This window comes from Brachycentrus maculatus, unplaced genomic scaffold, assembly GCF_059751285.1.
Source record: "Brachycentrus maculatus isolate JH-2025_06_01 unplaced genomic scaffold, ASM5975128v1 h1tg000005l, whole genome shotgun sequence".
In the NCBI taxonomy this organism is placed as follows: domain Eukaryota; kingdom Metazoa; phylum Arthropoda; class Insecta; order Trichoptera; family Brachycentridae; genus Brachycentrus; species Brachycentrus maculatus.
The window spans coordinates 955,720-975,468 of record NW_028280760.1 but is presented as its reverse complement, the minus strand read 5'-3'; the positions used below and the strand labels follow the sequence as shown (position 1 = coordinate 975,468).

Genomic DNA, 19,749 nt, shown 5'->3' with positions numbered 1-19,749 from the left:
ACCGGACTCGTGTTGTTCCTCGCGCTCAGCGAATCTTGTTTCGTTTAGAAAGGTTGGTGTAAACAGAGAGCCGATATTACAAGCTGTAAACTGATTCTTTTATTTTTAAAAATGCCTGCAAATTAATATATCCGTACATTTACGAAAGTGGGGATAATTATTTGCTTTAAAGTCACGTATATTTATTATCTATGCAATTATAAGCGTCATAAAAAATATAATCAGCTTCATCTTCAACAGTAATGATAATAAAAATTAGGATAATTTAAGAAGTGCCATTTAAAAAAAAATAAAGAAGGCTTTTCTTACATTTTTTTTAAAAAACTAACTAACCATCACGCCGCTTCCCCGCAGGGGTAGGCAGAGAGAATAGAGCGCCACACCACTCTGTCCTTGCAAACATTCTTCGCCTCTTCCACGTTCATGCATCTCCTCATACATACCCGCCGATTGTTACTACTCTTACATTTTTTTATTTACTATATTTTATACTGTGTACTGTATGCGAACTCAATTATAATCTTAATGCAAGATTGAAATGCCATAAACAAATTATACTCCGTAAAAAACAAACTCATGCTGTTATTTATAGATTTGGTGTTTTATTTGTATAACTCTATTTTAATTTATATTTTAAATTTTGAAACCGTACACCAATTTGTAGGGTGTAATAAATTGTATTTTATTTTAAAAAATATATACAAACATAAAATTTTGTGACAATTATTTCGCCTTGTTATGGCATTTTCAAACTAATGTGAATATTAAATAGACTGAAAGTCCTTATAAAGGTATACAATTCTAGGTACTTAAGTACCTAATAGAAACATGCGTAGTAATAATTTATGGAAGAAAACAATAGTTGACGGTAACGCAAAATGTTCAATGGATAATAGGGTATGTAGGTACTTACATATGTACGAGTATATTAAAAACACAAGTAAAATGAACTGCCGATGCCGATTGAATTCGGAGAAAGGAATGATATTGGATTAAGACATAATTATTATAAGGCAATACATTTTAGCAAATATATTACGAATAATGTTTTTTGAAAATTTTGAAATACGGGGTTGACGACCGTCAAAGGCTGGTTTAAGTGATCACTTTACACACTTGTAATATTTACCAATTCTACCCATTATTGATAACCACACTACTCAAATTCTTGGAAGTTCTATATATGTATATGAACCAATTCAGAAACATTGTTCTTGAATCATTAAAACTTCACTAGAGACATCTATTCATCTCACCAATAATGTTTTTAATCATTTTGAATATCTATTATAGGAGTAGGATTTTGTATTTTAAGTTTTTGACAATGTAATACGGTCTGCAATATCAATACTTCAGTAGTGAGGTCGGAGATCAACCGGTTTGGCCCTGTCTTCAATATTATGGAACCAATATCTGCTACGAAAATATGGTGACAATAAAAAAGAACAAAACTTCATAGTCTACGTTAATTTATTTTCGATACAAATAAATGAGCATTTTTATACTGTACGCCAAGCTTTACGACCTTTTGAGACTTAAAACATCAGGAGTGGATGAAATTAATATAAATAAATGTGATAAAATTTATATTAAGTGTTTTGGAATCCCCCCAGATGTGTGGAAAATGGTGACCGTTGGTAAATAAACACATCACCAAATTAACATTTGATGGGTGACCTAACGCAAGAATGTTGCCAAATTATTAGACACAAAGAGACTGTAAACAGCTTATTTTCATGTAAGCTGTTTAATAAATGTCGCAACTTGTAATACTGGCTGCCTGTTGTAGCAAGCATACGATGGTTTTTTTTTGAAATCCTGTCTACAATGAAGCTAATATATTCGTAATCCATAATGTATTATGTGGTTGCACTTGTTTCGATCGTGTTTGTTGCTGTCTTTCATTGAAAATGTGTGGTATAAAGCTTTTGATATTACTCGAAATAATATATTATATTTTTCTACATGAAATAATAACAGAAAATAAAAATATATTTTTTATTATTATTTATTGATTTGGCATCAACTTTCTGAAAGATGATTGAAATAAAAAAAACTTGTATGTTGTACACTTTTTGTGATAATTAATATCAACACGACTAGTTTCGAGAACTACAGATATTTTTATAAACAGGTAAAAATACAGACAGTTTGTATTTTCACAGGGTAATGAGAACATTGGCAGTTCTGAAAACAAGTCGAGTTACATTAATCAACTCAAAAAGTGGTCTTATACAGGCGTTTTTTATTTTATTATATAATATATTTAAATCATATTGTAAAAAGATGACGCCAAAATAATTAATAATAAAACTTATATTTTTATCCATCATATAGACAAATATAATATATTATTTACGGCTAATAACAAAAACTTTATACCATATAAGGTCTTTTATTAGTACTTCAATTTTTTAATCATAACATGGCATTCATTTGAAGTATAATTAATGACATAATAACATGTTTTGATTCATTTTAGGAATTGTTATAAGTATGTACATACTGTAGTTTTCGTGGGGTTATAATCTACGGGTTATCTTTGTATCATAATACACAAATACGTTTATTTAGTAATTTATAAACATTTATTTTAGTAATTTAAACAAAATTCTAATTCTGTTAATTTAGATACGACTTGTGGATATACAAAAATTTGTATATCCACAAACATTGTTTAGGTAAATATACACATTTGAAATGTGTGCTTTCTCGTTTTTTTCTTTTCCATTAAACGCAACTGAGCCATGGGAATACCTGAACGGGTACAGCTAGTATTAAATATATCTCTTTATTTATTCCAAAACGCTTTAAGGTTATCCACGAGATCTTATCGGAACATTTTAAATAAAAGATTTAATCGTAAGTGTTTTCAGTTTCATAATATTTTTCAGGACCCCAAAAAAATTCAGCGGGAATCACATATATTTTTGCATTTTTTTTCATGATCCATTTATGATAACAAACTTTCATATTTTATGTGGAAATTAACTTTACAATATTTGGGAATAAATATCAGAACATTTTCTAAGTTATAACCATATTATCTATCCTAAACAATACACATGTAGATGAAGAATATTTTTATGTGTTTATGTTAAGAGTGATTGTTTTTTTTTCTTAATTCGCCTTTTTTAGATAAATATGATATGCTTACCTAAAATGGCGGTTAAATGTTCTACCGACATCTGTTCAGTAGAAGCCTAGTTATTTAATACGATATCAAGTATTTTAGTGAATCTTCATTTAGGTTGATGTTTCTGTAGTGTACTTACGCCATCTGTGTTTTGTTTCCACAAACTAAACAATACTTGTAAAAAAACAATGTGTTTGTAAATTATCAGATTTCTTAATTATTTTATTTGTTTATATTATTTGATAAATAATAACGAACTGTTTTATACAATACTTTTTGAATTTATAAAAAAAACTAATAATGAAAAATATCCAGATTAAAACAATTTATCACTGACTTAAAAATTCCATTAAATTAAAATGACGTTTCTTTAAAATTCAACACACATTTGAGTATGAAAAAATATTTTGTAAAATTGTAAACATTTTTTCAGGATTCTGACAGTGAGGATATGCAACCTAAATCATTGCTATCTCCCATTTACCTAACTTATATTTCTTTTCCATTTCCTTTCCCATTTTCACCACGTGCTTTTCTTATATCGTCTGTATATTAAAAAATCTTTGTATCTCATCATGAGCTCCTCTTATATCGTCTGTATCTCACTAAATATTCGTATCATAACATTTAAATTAGAGAAAAAACTCTTAAGTAAATTAACAAAAAATGTACAAAGTATTTATGTTTGTATTTTTAATAATTATTTTTAAAAATTGCCAATTTTTTAAGTTTTTAAATACTTCACATTATTGTGTACAAGTGACGTAAGTTTCAAATTTTAAAATATGCTCGCATCATATAGTTTTTTTTTATATTCAAAATACTTATAATAAAAGACGTAATTAAAAACGTTTGATGCCGACCTTGGCAATGATTTTTTGTAAAGACGAGTGGAACAATAATTTGAAAAAAAATCACCATGAAACGATGAATCCCGCCTCCCACTAATGTAAGACATAAAGTATACACGATACAGGAAGTGCTACGAAGCATCACAAATTTTAAACTTGTAATTATTTATGTGTGTATTATGGACAGCGCCTAAAGCCATTTTTTCTAACGCTAATATTAATTAAATTAAAAACATGTTACGTGATTATTAAATGGAAATATTTTAATAATATCAAATGGTAAACAGAACAACAAAAAACAACAGTGTTCACAATATTCGTGTTATGGTGGATTCTCCTGTATTTCATGGTTGCGGAATCTTGTTTACAGATTTGTATACAAAATAAAGATGCAAACAAAGCAAACAGGCTTTCTGATATCAGTTATATCTTTGAATACTAGCATAGGGCACTGCATTATATAAACGCAGTGTTATCTTGATCGTTAACACATGAAGGAATGGTGATCAGCCCTCCGCTTCAGGTACCAGTCAAGGCTAATATTGAATAAATATAGTGAATAAATCAATCATATATAATATATTTGATCCACCCTGGGAATCGAACCCGGTACCTCCAGTATGGTGTTGACCATAACACTACGGAGACAGACATATCAGTAATATAAGTTATATAAAAACCTACGTTTTTACAAGGTTAACGATCTGTCACTGTCTGTTTTAAGGGACCAATTTATACATTGTTACTTGTAAGATTCACCATTCTACCGATGATTAATTAAGCCAATGACAGGTCTGTAAATGCCATGACTTCTATATTTACATCTCAATGGTGTAGTAATCTTCATCTTTGTTGAAAAACGACTAAAATGTTGTTGAGAATCATTCCAAAATATGCGAAGCGAGCATTTTGAACGAAAATTTAATTAGACTAAATATTAATTTTACAACTAATCATGTTTATTATATTTGTTGTACATACGAGTATTGTCGAATGACTATTTGCATTATGTATAAAATGATTTTTATACATATTAACATTATAAACCAAAATAAATGGAAACCATTTTATATTCTTAGCTGTTATCTTATTCATAATGTAATGGAAATAAGGTATTTAAGTTAACATGAAGACTCATTTGATAATTAATGGTATATAACTAAAAAAAACAAAAAGGATTTGACAAAAACTTAAATTACATAGGATTTCTATTAAATAAAAAGTTTTTTTTTATTCCCACGCAACGAATGACCTCTGCGAGTTAAAGATATTTACACGTTTACTTAAAAACAGGTATTTTTTATATGATAATAACAAATATTTTAAATGTTATAATATAACACGTGATTCAGACAGATATCGATGGAGGTGTTTGTGAGAAAATTTATTCTACCATATCTACCTCATCAGTTATTTTAATCGTTGATGTCTCTTCAACCGGTCTAAGCTGAAATTAAAAATTATCCAAGCGCTGCATTGTGATCAACGCCTGTGTATCGGCAATCCACATAACATTTATGACGTTGTTAAAATTTTCATTAATTTATTCGGCGCATTATATACGAGTATGGTAGTCAGCACGCAGCGATGAAGTCCCAGTGGGATTCCCAGGCGAGGGGGGTCAAATAAATTTAAATGATTTTTCACTCCAATATTTATTTAATTTAACCTGGACTGGTACCTGAAGTGATGGGTTGATCACCTTTTCTTCATGTGTTAACGATCAAGATATCACTGCGTTTATATGATGCACTGCCCTATGCACCATCAAGTGCGGATAAGGGTTTTATATAGTTCCCAGCTGTCAATCCATTTCTTTAGTGGTCTGCCCGGAAGTCATCTACCTTGGGGTTTGAGTCTGGAGGGCTCCATTCTCCCCACATGAGCATACCATTGCCTTCCCCACCTAACGATACTTCGGTCTCGCATATTTCTCTTATCCTGGTGTTCCTATTCTATCTCGTAGACTCTTACCAGATATGGTCTTCAGAGTTTTGATTTCCGACACTCTTAATATGTTTTTAATATGTTAAAAACAAACGAAAATTTAAATTTTGAGATAATATTTGGGGGCAACCTTACTTTTCCTTTTATGTCCTACGATAAGATTTTTTAATGATTTTAAAACTACCAAAGCTCATTTGCTTTCCTAACATCAAAAAATTATAGTACTGAAAGGTCCTTCTTGTATTTTACATGAATGTATAAATCCTTAACGTCAAATTTGCTCTGTTTACAGTAAAATTGAAATCTTGAATCTAAAATACGTTTGCCAATCAATGGTTAATGCAAAGTGTCCGGTTTAATCTGATCAAATTTGACTCCATCGACCGCAGATTTTCTTCCTTTTAACAAAGTTCCTACTCATAATCCTGAATAGAGTACCTATCTACATATATTTACAATAACAGGTTGATGAACTCAGCGCTCTTCAATGGCTTGAGGATTTCCTTATTACTTCTTTATATTAATGGGTTTTTATAACGATTATTATATTATATAATTACACATCGCTGTACATGTGATATGTCTACATATTTTATTCCATACTCTATTATTTAAAAAAAGGTATATTATGGAATTAAATTGTACTTTTTAACTTACGATGGTATGCGAAAGAGGGGTCAATTCCTAGAAAAAACAAGAAAACTCGAAAAGCTATTAGAAACCAAGATGGTTTTCTGGACAAGTGATTCTACGTAATTTAGGTATGACTTATGCAACACCGCTTATCATGTTTCTACTTAGGCTTTAACTTTGTAAGTTTATAGCCATTTTTGTGAGTGGGTTTACTCTTTATGTTTCATGTTACTATAATTTCTTGTAATAAATGATTTTAAAAAAAAATTGTTTTATTTTGAATTTATTTATTTACTTGATATCACCACTTTGGGCTGGATCAAAACCGTGGCACTGATCACATTGTCTTTACGTAATTACGATCAAGATAACACTGCTTCCATACAATACAGTACCCTATGCATCATTGCGTGCAAATCAGGGTTAGAAAAATACGAATTCCTGGTAATTCAACTCTGATTATGAACAATACATATGCATTTTGATAATTTTTATGTTATGCATTTCATGATTATAAGATGTTAGTTGTATCTTTTTTATGTGGATTTATTTAAAATTATAAATGTACGAGTATGTATATTTAAAATGACATCGCTGTAATGTGTGTATGAAAACGTGCTTTTATGTTTACATATGCTTAATATATCTCTTTTACATGAGTATCTTTTAAAAAAGTGGCAAAAGTAAGACTCAATATGACACAAAAAAACGCGAGTATTCAATTTTTTAACGTTAGAGTAGATATGAGAATACTTATAAAACAATACTTTTTTTAAAATTCAATGCGTCAAGCTTCGGGCATCGTTTGCTTGACAGTTGAAGTGGGAAATAAGAGTGAATTTATAAGGTAAACTCTTATACCAGTAATCAAACAAAAGGTGTTTAAATATGTATTTTCTTATCTGAATTTATTTACATTTCAAATAATTTTCATCACATGACATCACTGTTGATTGTACAAATTGATGTAAATTAATAATATGCAAGAATTCCCCTTGACTTATTATTATTATTACTAGAATTGAATGCGAAATCCTGCGGTCGTAAAAATCGCTAGAAAAACAAACAATACTCTTAACATATTTTATTATAAAAAAGTTTTTCACAGTATATAATACACCTAAAAATAAATTATCTTAAATATGTGTGTACGATGGTTTTATTGCAGCAGCTATCCGCCATATTCCCGTGTCGAGTCTTCAGTCTTGGGCAGGGGTGAATTCTGCAATAAAAAAGTATTATAAATTAATAAATACATAACGTTTTGGGTATGTCCAAATCTTTGGTCACAAATCTTGGTTTCTCCATTAATGAGTTATTTATATTGACATCTCAGAAAAGATGAAGAAGAATACGGAAGTCTGGGTTTTAACAGGGCTTACGACCTCTTCTAAATTAAAAGCTGAGTCATTTCAATCGTAGATATTGTCTAGAACTCTTATCTCTTATCATGTGTAGAATGGCGAATTTTACACGTCTATAAATCAGATTATGACGGGTCGTAAGGCCTGTTAATACCTTGATTTCCATATTCTACTTATTAATTACATTAATGTTGAGATATCAATACATAAATTTCTACCGAAATTTGGGGTTGTCGTTAATATTTTTTAGTTACTGATTTAAAAATGTTTTCATAATTTGACAAGAAGACTATTCGTTCTTTCATTTGGTCATTATTTCTTAAAATTATTTTTTGATTATGTGATAAAGAGATTGTTTGAAGTCGCAAAAACACCGGTACTGCCTATTTGATTATTTATTGTTACACTGAGAAATTATTTTTTTATAATGTTGTCTATTTTTCAAAATGTAGTACAAAATAATTATTTTAACTAAATAATTTTTCAATGGTATATATATTTTAGCTTTTGGTGTGTTGCGATATTCTTGGATGAATTTTGATGTGTCATTGGTGAGAAAAGGTTGCAGAGCACTGCCCTATGCGATCGCCACGTGTCAAGGCTCTACTCTCGGCACTGTTTATCTCAAAACTATGTGAGGTAAACATATACATTTAAATACCAGTATAGGAATAAGATAAACATTCAAGTTATTTTAATTATTTCGAGGATATAAAACAAAAAAAATAAAAACTAAGAACGCCTTCATTTATTATAAGAAGAAAGTTTCATGAAAACTATAGTATACTTTCAGGAAAACATACATAGTTACTTATTATTGTTAATTGAAAAGCGCTTATTGGAAAAATAAATAGCTTCCAATCACAGCAATGTTAAGTGTTCGATTATTAGTGACGCAAATGGAAAAAAAAAACTGGACAGAGGTTGTATCTTATGATGGTGATAAACTGAAAACAAATATCAGCACCCGTTATGCTTTCAAAATATAGGATATAAGTATCTATCACACGTCACACATTCAAAGAAATGAAATGAGCTGTCATATTACAAATATTAGTTGTATTCACAATCTAATTTGTCTGTACTTCCTTCTGTATACTGTCTTATATTGTCCATTTAAAACACATGTCTTCACATATTATGGTGAACACATGCTCATTTCATCCAAGTGTAACAGGAGATACACTTGGATGGCTTGATTCTGGTCAGTGTCTGTACACGACGGATTCTTCAGTTCTCAATGAGGATAGCCTGGAACGAATGGTTGTCGTTGGCAGCTTGGAGGGGAAGGTAATCACTAGTTACTACTTATTCCCGAAATAAAATGAACATTTGGGTGGAATGCGCTTCCATACTGATGATGAAGTCAAGGAAGAGGTTATTTGATTTCTCAGAAGGATGGCAGCAGAATTTTACGACTTGGGGATACAAAAGTTGGAGCATCGTCAGCAAAAGTGTTAGAAACAAAAACGGCGACTATGTAGAAAAATAGAGTAAGTTTTAAGCTTTAAAATTATGTATAATGCTAAGGAAAACGATAAAGTATATTTTAAAAAAATATGGGAACATTATTTTATGAATGGTCGTCGTACATACTGACATACACACAAATATACATATTTGTGTGTATGTCAGTATGCATGATATATGCACAAATGCACATAATCCATTTAGAATTTTTGTGAAATAACTTACGCTCATCCCGAGATGGAGTTGGCATTCGAGTTGGAGTTGGAGAAGCTCGCCATGAAGGGCCCGAAACCGAAGGAAGCCGAGTTCGCGTTACTGGACGCCTGCGAGGCGCCGCCCCCGAGCCCCCCGAAGCCCCCGCCCAGGGAGCCTGCGGAAGCCCCCGACTGGGCCGCCGAGCCCCCGAAGCCGCCCAGACCGCCGCCTACCGTCCCGGCGGACGCGGCTGCGTTAGCTTGACTGGCTCCAAATCCGCCTCCTGGACATATTTATTATACACATATTATATTATATACAAAATGTTTTTTTACCTAACGCCAGAGTGACTCTAAAATCTAGCTTATGCAACACCTCTTATCATGGCCCTACTTAGCCCTCAACTTCATTAGATTTTGGCGTATTCCTACTTGTGATTGAGTTTACTCTTAATGTTTAAAATGACTATAATTTCATGTAATTCATGAGTGAAAATTCTGGGCCAAAACATTACAGGCACATTGAAAATAGACAATTTATTCATAATTTAATATATAAATGGAATCCTTCGTTTGTACAAGTGCTATTCATTTCGTTTGTATATGTGATATATTTTTTTTTACATATGGATTATTCAATATAAGTAATACGAAAAGTATGAAAAATATAATTTTTACTTCTCATATCCTTTTTAAAACCAGTTACATTTTACGAATTATTTAGAATATATTTTCACATAATGTTAGATTCGTTACACTTGGCAAGTACACAACCGAGTCCTAGTTTAAACCCTTATTTATAAAGCATGGATTTGGGAAAAGAAGGATAAAAGTAGACAGACTGCAGCTGAAATGCAATCTATCAGACAAACGTACGACAAAACTATGTACAATAGATGTTCAAATGGATATTTTCTTACATTATTTCCTTATATCAATAAGGAAAGAATGCAAGCCTAAGATGAGAATTATCGTTAAAATTAAGAAAAGTGTGTTGAGATGGGGTGGCCATGAAAACTGAATGATAGAAGGAAAAACAACGAAACAAACTAATGGGTCAAACATATACAAAATTAAATCAAGGAAGACTGAGGAGACATTGGCATAATCAAGTTATTCAAATACTTGACGTGGTCAGGTCAGAGGTCGGAATAATTAGCGGTTATGTATAATGAAATGCATGAATGTAGAAGAGTGTCGTAAAATTTTAATGATGTTTTCAGCTGATTCCTATCATGTGAAATAATTCGAAAGGGAACATCATATGCACTGATAAGGCATTCATAACTATTAAATTGATTAAAATATATTATTAACAAGCCTTAATCAGCAAAGCATCACGAAAATCTATTTAAAATACGAAGATAATACAAATATCAAGATAACAATGCTTTAATGTGATGTAGTGGCCTATGCACCATTTCGTTCGGATAAGGTTAAGAAGAATGTTATCACATTGTAGATATTTATTACGATACAAAAGAATATTATTAAGTTAATAATATTATTATAACATATGTACGTTTGATAAAATACGTCATAGGCGTCCGCGGCCCAAGCGAGACATTCAAATTCAAACGTGATTGTCTAACCGGGGTAATATCCTCCTCCGTAATATTCACCCGGGTATCCGCCGCCGCCGTAGTAGCCCGGGCCGCCGCCGTAGTCGCCGCCGTGGTGGCCGTGGCCGTGGTGGTGGTGGTGGTGGTCGTGCCCGTCGTAGTCCCCGTAGCCGCCGTAGCCGCCGCCCCCGAAGCCGCCCCCGAAGCCGCCCCCGTAGCCCCCGAAGCCGCCGAAGCGCCTGCGTCCGAACCCGAACTGCGGTGAACGGACCACACGGACCACTTGGATTGCGTCAGATTCTGAAAACAACAATTATTATTACTTGAGCATGAAATACAATACTAACCAACTAATCATCAAGCTCAGAGAATAGAACGCCACACCAATCTGTTTTCGCACACACTCCTCGCCTCTTCCACATTTAATACATCCTCATACTTCTCAAATTTAATTTTTAACGGTGCATGAAAATGATGCGGAGTGCATCGATACACGTGTAACAATAGATTTTAAGAAATAGTGGTATTTACCAAGTAAAACTGAATCTGAAATTGAGTATTTAGTTTTAATATTAAAATTTTTGTGTATTTTTTAAAACGCCCATGAAGTGATTTTTCACGAAAACGGCGCTATATTTATTATCCAATAAATAAATACTTAAAAGCCTTTTTTTAACTAATGGCAATTTTTCCTCTTTCTTTCTGCTCCTTTTTCTATCATCTCTTGAATTTGTTTTACTGTTCTTTCTTCATTCATTCTATCCACATGACCAGATCAGCTTAATACACCTTTCTTAATATTATCGATAATGCTCATCTCATCTTATTATTCTTTTTTTATATCACCATTCTAACATAATTGTTCGAATGGTGATAAAAGATAAAAAATATATTTTTATTGAACTATTAATATATTTGTGAGCTCCAATTTGTGATTTCTTTAGTATTTTTACTATCTTTAAATTATAGTAAACATTAGTATATATTTATTTTTCTAAAGTCCATATGGCGGAATTATGTTATGCAATTTATTGCAATAATGTCGTACCGTCTAATTACATTTCGATGGGACAAGTGAATATAATGGAAAACCCCAGAACAAAAATATGACTAATTAATTAAAATCACTTACCATCAATGAATACATTTTAAGTACCACAGCCTATATAACCTTCATTTCTTGGCCATTAACTGTTCTAACCTTCTGCATCAATTAAAGTTTCGCAAAATGATAAATCAAGTTAAAATAAGGGGATAGAAGAATTAATAAAATGACTTTAAATAAATGTAAAGGTTTGTAATAATATGGTAAAAGTTCCACAAAAATGTACATATATGCATGTAATATGTATCATTATCATTTATTTTAAGTATTCCATCGATGAAACAGAGTGCAGAAAAAGATAAGATTCGTTACGCGAATTTTGAGACGGACTTGATAAACTCAAGTGTCGTTTCTTTGTTTTACGGAGTAACACGTATTTTGAATCTTTTTTTTATAAAACGTATTTATTTAAAACTTCCTACATCCAGCTTGAGAATAAAGATTGTGAAAATAATGTATGATTAAGTTTACAAAGAGAATTTGGAACGATGTAAAATCGTTTTCGTGTGAGTATCACACATGGAGTGGGAGGTATCCATTTGGTATTTAGTGCGACAATTTACAATAAAACTAATAAATAAATATTACAAAAAACGTTTTGTATATTACAAAGATCCGACTAAAAGGTAACTGTTGCTTTTTCGGTTACAATTTAATTTGTATGGTATTTGTAAGTGTTCTCTGTTTATATGTATTTTTTCCAGCTCAGATTTTAAATCGATTTGTCAAATATAGCTAGAAAAACGCTGAATTCGACCAAGTTTTTAATGTAATTGTCGTGATTAGCTTTAAGTGATCGAACCTGAAAACTGAATTAAGTAAGTACTTAATTCAAAGAAGTTTTTATTAAATTCAATTGTGTCTTATATATTGTCTAAATTCTAAATAATTACCACATAAAAGTGGATTGGCATAAATTGTCTATAAAAAGTATAACATTTAAATTTCAAAACAAATTTTAACAAGCATAAATTTGTTAATGCGACATATTCAATGTTAAAAAATAAATTAATTTCAAAAAACGAGTATTTCAGACAAGATATTTGGAAATACCAGTCTCGGAGTGCTAAAAGGATCACTTAATTTATTTTTCGCGTGACGAAGATAATATCAAATCACACTATGAAAATATGTGTATTTTTTTTAAACAAGAATAAATGCTGCGCAATTTATAAAATTCACACGATATTTTGAGTGCGTCCATTTTAATTTTAGTTACAAATAACATCAGTTATTAACATCAAAATCTGTATTGATATATCAACATAGATTAAGAAGGCTATTGACATAGGAATATTGTCATGTAGGCTTAATTAATTCAAGGGATAACTGGAGAAGAGCCATTGCTTCCACAAGGGTCACCACCCTCAGTAATGATGAATAAGACGGAGAAGAGAATTAAGGGTGGAGTGGAACAAAAGAGAGCGACGTATACCAATGATACAAATCGATAGAATAACGTTGTAGATGTACACGTCAGATGCTATATATGAACAGATGAATATTTAACATTGTGTTTTATAATTATTTATGTTTTCATCCTGTGATTGTTTGATTATATCCGTGTAAAGTTATAATGTCAGTATTCCGAAACTACGACACATGCAATGTTTACTCCTTATCTCGAAATTATCGAATTACGGACATTTATATCATATTTTAGTTTGGTGAAGTACCAATATTTGGTGTATATCAAATAAACAGAATACTTTTATACAAATCTTATATTATTGTATTTCTTTTCCGATCTCCCACTCTCACAGTAAATCTCTCTTTTTCTTTATTTTTTAAGAAGATAAACTTCTACCACGTGTACGGTGCTGTAGCGTAGTTTTTATTATTTGTATTTAATGAATTAGACGTATCAAGCATTATTCTAAAAAAATACAAGTGAATACCTCAAACAATAACACATGTATATATTACTCATGATTGATATATAATTGTCTTGCGAGAAATCTAATAAATGACGCGCGATGATGTATACAGCATGTGTTTTGAATATAATTGACGCAAATCTTCACGATTTTCTGTGCGGTTATTTCTCGGTAGTAAGTTTAGTGGTCACGTCTTCAGAGGTGTCACTACTAATTAGGGATGTGACTAATGAGTAACTTTTACTAATTCGATTACCCGATAAAGATGGTATTACTTATATTTTCTCGGATTACATTTCTATCTAGATTTACTATTTTATACTTAACCAAACTGTTAGATATATCAGGAGGATGAAATACGCAATACACAACCAAATTTGTGCACTGATTGGCGTGAGTACCTTTAAATGATCGAATCAAAAACCGAGTTAATTAACGACTTCTTTAAAAGAGGTCGTTATTTATTTCGGGTTTTTAATTCCATCTCTCATGTCTACTTTCGACCCACGATTCTAGGAAAGTTCAGTAGTCAGTAAAATGTTAACTTTTTATAAAACTGCGTGAATAAGTTTGAGGAAAAGTTTGCAAATGAAATACATTACTTAAAACCATTTCTGAGTTTGTTAATGTAAACAAGACTACTTTTGGGGTCTAAAGATGTTCTCATAAACAGATGAAAATACAAAAGTGTTTGTTTTATATCTTAGGTTATTTATTAAAACTCTATATTTTATTAAATAAAACAACACCTATATAGCTTTTTCCACATTTTTTCACAAGTGACCAGGTTTTGTTATTATCGACATCATCATATTTGTGATGTCGGTAACGACAAAACTGTGGTCAAATAAAGTTAAATTAAAAAATATATGTAGTTTTTGTTTAATTATATAAAATGCAGATTTAAACAAGAAAAAAAATTAACTTTACGCTTTGTATTTTCACCTGTTAATGAGAACATATGTAGTTCTCAAAACTAGTTGTGTTTACATTAATAAACTCAAAAATGGATTTTTTTTTAAATATTTCATTTTTATATTTAAATAATCACGTTACGAGTGTTTAACAAAATTTATGCCAAATAAAAAAAATAGAAAATTTTCTATGCTGTTGGTCGAACATCCCGAACAGGAATGGGTAAGTCTTTATTAATTGTTTCAAAAGTTTAAGTCTAATTCGATTTAGTTAATTATAATTTTTTGGTCATCAATATTTAAAAAAAATAATTAGAAAATTGGTTCTACTGGTTGAAGTATGTTAAAACTTTAGAATATGAAAATGAATGTCGTAAAATAAAGAGGGAAAAGGTCAGTGTTAAAATAAAATAATGTTTATCGATAATGGCACCAAATTTATAGCGACGGTTTTATGTGATATCGCCTTGATTAATATTCAAACAGCGACGTATCGAGCAAACAGGTTGAGTTGAGTAGCTGATCACGATCTGATGCGGTCTGGCGTACACAAGGCAGAGGGTTCGGCAAGGTTAGGCGCGAGAGATGGCACCGGAATTAGCGACTCGCCAGAGATGACCAACTGCGCACGGAACCATCAAAACGGGTGCCGAACGCATTAATAATGAGACCCAGGAACCGTAAATACTTTAAGGAAATAAAAAAAGAACAGGGATAAACGGTTGTCTCAGATGGAAAGATGTTCGAATGGTAACATAAGGAAAGAATTGCAAGGCCGAGAGAAATAATCGATTAAATAAAATAAAAGGTGTGTTGAGACGGTTTGGGCACGTGAATCGAATGAGTGAAGAAAGAAGAGCAAAACAAATTTATGAGGCGAATGTGGTTGGTAATTTCTATTATTTCTATATTTTTGCTTCTGCAGAAGAAGACCGGGTAAAACTTAACATGATCAAGTATTTCAAACCCTGCATAAATACGATGCAGTGCCACATGCACCATTGCGTGCGGACAAGGAAGTTAAAAGAAAAAGAAGAAATGCTCGGAGTTAACAAAGAAATTATAAATTGCATAGGTGTCAATTGAGCGCAGTATATACATAGTTGGTTAGGCCATGTACTCCGCATGCCTCCCGAGAGCCACCATCAAGCTTGCCTCTTCTACAAGGCATCGGTTTCCCGCCACCCAGGATGTCCACTGCTGAAAATCCGTTAGCAGTTCTCGTCTGAACTTAGGAACGCGAACCTGACTTGAAAGGATGCAGCTAGCAGCTGACAGAAGAAGGACATATTTGATGTACTCCATATGATACAGACAGGGATTATATGTAGATTACTCTGCTACACCAGGCAATCCCAGGGTCCGCTTCCAGCTCCTCAGATGGGGAGCTGATGCCATCTCCAGGATGCGACTATAGGGTGGAGAACTAGACTGTCCGTGACATAGTGGAGCACTCCCCACCAGAAGAAGTTTAAAGACCTCTACGAAGCTATGCCAGGAGCGGTTAAGTAGGTCAAGGAGAGTCTGGACTTAGGCCTAGAATACTTTTTGCCATAAGCCATACGAAAAGTAAGTATTGCAAGGATAGGTCGGTCGTCATTCCTAGGGGGCGTGGTGACGTCATTATCTGTGGTGAGTGTCAACAGAGGTGTCCGTACCTGGTTCTATGGATAAGTAGTAATACTAAGTAGTTTTTTATAATTATTATGGGAGTTGTATATATTATTTACCTTGCTTATAGATCATGATGTTTATAAATAACTATGTGGATATTTGTTTCTTCTAAGTTGAAAAAAAAATATTTTAATAATTGCCCTCAACATACCTTCCGTTCCACTAGAAGAGGGTTCGGAATTTTGTGTCTTAGCTTGGATATAAGTAAAAATAAGTAGTCGATTTAGCGTAAGCCGTGTTATCAGGCGCTGTGGCGTAGTTGGGTAGACTTTCGACTGTGAAACTGGCGTCGTTGGGTCGATTCCCGCCAAGTGCAAAATAAATTCGAGAAAGATTTATTTTCAATTGGTCTGGGTGTTTGTGATATATTTTTGACGTTTTCCTTCCCTATCCTTATTACCCAACCTGCAAACAAGCCTCTAATAGAGGTTTTACGGGTTATTTCTTTAAAAAAAACATTGCAAGGGTGGTTCGGTCGTCATTGGAGAAATAATTATCTACGGAGTGTGTCGACAGAGGTGACTGTACTTGATTCTATAGTTAAGTAGTTGTAGTTAGTAGTCGATTTAACGTAAAGTGTGTTATCGTTAGAAGTATGGTTCGGTTATTATTCCTTGGGGTGTGATGACGTATTTATCGGTGGTCAACAGGGGTGTGTTTACCTGGTTCTAGCGGCGCCGCCGCCGCGCCCAGCACGGCCATGGCCAACACGAGCACTGCAGCCCTCATCTTGTCACTGTTACGCACGGTCACGCAGCTGTAGCGGCACTGGTCAGGCGAGATGGCGCCTCCGCGATAGTGGCTCGCGCGCCCGGCCGCCGCTATATACGGGCCGCCCCCCACCCCAACCCCGAGCCGGTGACGGTGTCTGAAAAACCAAGTGACAACGCAGGGGTCGGCGGAGGCCTTCGCACTTCACCGCGTCATAACCATAACATCGTATGAATATATTGATACATTATGTTTATACGACATATAAATCGGCTGTCCAAACTTAAGACACAGTAAGGGACATTTTTTTTGTAGAACGTTTTTTTTTGCATTTTTGGAATAAGTAGAATCTACTTAGTCCAAAAATGTAAATAAAACATACTACAAAAAAATGTCCCTTACTGTGTTTTGAGTTTGGACAGCCGAAATGTGATGAGCATCTTTCAGTAAAAAAAAATCGTAAGTGACATCTGTGGTTGAAATTTGAAAGTTGATATTTAACATGATCAAGGACTTGAATGCACGAATACTTGAATGTCGAAATAATCAGCGGGTTCGCATGAAGATGTATGAATGTAGAAGGAGCGATGAATATTTCCAATATATATATATATATATATATATATATATATATATATATATATATATATATATATATATATATATATATATATATATATATATATATATATATATTATTTATTTTTTATATAATTATATATATATATACGAGTATAGACATCCCTATTTTTCTTGATCTATGTTGAGATTTCAAAAAATTGAATCCATATCATGTGAATTTTACGAATACACGGTTCGGGTTTAACAAACGGGCACTAAGTGTGCGATTTCATTATTTGCTTTTAAATGTCAAAATTATTAATAAAAAACATTTACCGTTAAATATATGTACATACATATTTTATGTGCATTTTAGTCTCCTTGGGGTAGGTCTGGTATACAACCTTCACACGAGGTGCATTACGCAACTTGTATTGCAAGATCGAACCATTTTTTGCTGCAGTTACTGTAGAGTTATACAATAAATGGGTGGCCTATTCGATTAATTGGTAGATTGACATCATATATCAAAAATGTACTTTATTAAGAAATAACACATCTGGGTCCACTTCAAAGATGGAACCACAACTCTCCAACCTATTGAGGTTGCAGAACTCGTGACTCTTGATCACTGTTGATCTTCTCAACCCATCCTACTTACCTGATCTCGCTCCTTCTGATTTATTATTTTTCCTTAAACTCAAAGGACCTTTAAAAAGAAGAAGATTTGAGATGATTCTCGTGATTTATGTAAATGTGACGAAGAAGCTGAAGAATATCACAAAAGAAGCGTTCCAGGATGGTGCCTGAAAGTGGAAACACCGTTGGGATAAGTGTGTGCGTCGGGAGGTGAATACTTTGAAAGGGACCCAGACATGTAACTTCTTAATAAAGAACATTTTGTTTTATGACGTCAGTCTAAGTATTAATTGAACAGCCCTCGTACATATTATATTGGGCGTAGGACAGACCTCCTTGCTGATTTCTTTCAAGGACATGGCCTTATTTACTTTCCTTAATAAGTGATTGTCAACCTGTTTACAAAAATGCGTTCAATTATCTTCTTAAAATTAAATAGTTACTTATATACGTTAAACATCAATTACGTTATGAAATTTTGAACCTATTCCATATTTAAGTCAATCGCATCTCATTCCTATTAAATATTTTTCTATTATTTTATGTTTTTCTATTCTCTTGAAATATTTTTTTAATTTACAATAAAAAATAAATATATTATAGGGACATTAAGTAATATACACTTTAAATTCATGGATTATATTATAAAAATATATGTATTTGAAAGAAAAATATTGGATATGAAAAAGGGAATATCAATTATGTTACGTATATGCACTCGAAGTTGCATATACGTACTTGTAGTAGATGTTGAACTTGCACATTGGTAACGTATAGGAGTCCTTTGAGGTTTTGTTATTTGTTAAATACGTAAGTTTTTTTTTATTAATAGAAACCTTCATCAAATGTATATAATATTGTTTCCAGAATTATTTTACATACGAGGAGAGGCCTTAAAGTCTGTTTTATCTGTAAATTAATTTTACATTCATCACTTTTATAACGATGCGTAATATATTAAAGTACCATTTTTTGTGGTCGATTCGTTTCGAGTGAGAAACAAAGAACCTTGAAATTTTTAGTGATCGATTATAGCATTTATGTAATGAACTCGAGTAGAAGATTCAAAATCACGGATAGATTTTTGTGAATATTCAACAAAGAAACATCT

General features: G+C 32.3%; 1 protein-coding gene across 4 annotated transcripts; it reads right to left on the bottom strand.

Moving 5' to 3' along the window:
* Positions 1-7,444: 7,444 nt before the first annotated feature.
* Positions 7,445-17,524, bottom strand: LOC148313780 (uncharacterized). Of its 4 annotated transcripts, none has more exons than XM_088256433.1 (5): positions 17,390-17,524; positions 11,188-11,457; positions 9,816-9,879; positions 9,627-9,740; positions 7,637-7,789 (listed from the first exon to the last, which is right to left on the bottom strand). In XM_088256433.1, exons 1-4 carry the CDS (start codon positions 17,454-17,456, stop codon positions 9,629-9,631), a joined length of 513 nt encoding a protein of 170 aa, XP_088112559.1. In that variant the 5' UTR covers positions 17,457-17,524; the 3' UTR covers positions 7,637-7,789; positions 9,627-9,628. The 4 variants fall into 4 exon arrangements, with proteins under 4 accessions (XP_088112550.1, XP_088112559.1, XP_088112568.1 ...); XM_088256442.1 differs by having other exon boundaries at positions 11,218-11,457; XM_088256424.1 differs by having other exon boundaries at positions 7,445-7,789; positions 9,627-9,879; positions 11,218-11,457.
* Between the last annotated feature and the right edge of the window lie 2,225 nt (positions 17,525-19,749).

Excerpts from the sequence above, each read along its gene's own strand:
- LOC148313780 (XM_088256417.1), bottom strand. The coding sequence starts at position 17,456 with ATGAGGGCTGCAGTGCTCGTGTTGGCCATGGCCGTGCTGGGCGCGGCG. Across the intron at positions 11,458-17,389 it reads GGCGGCGCCGCTAGAACCAG|AATCTGACGCAATCCAAGTG; the intron begins GTAAACACACCC and ends TGTTGTTTTCAG. Across the intron at positions 9,880-11,187 it reads CGGAGGAGGATATTACCCCG|GAGGCGGATTTGGAGCCAGT; the intron begins GTTAGACAATCA and ends AAATATGTCCAG.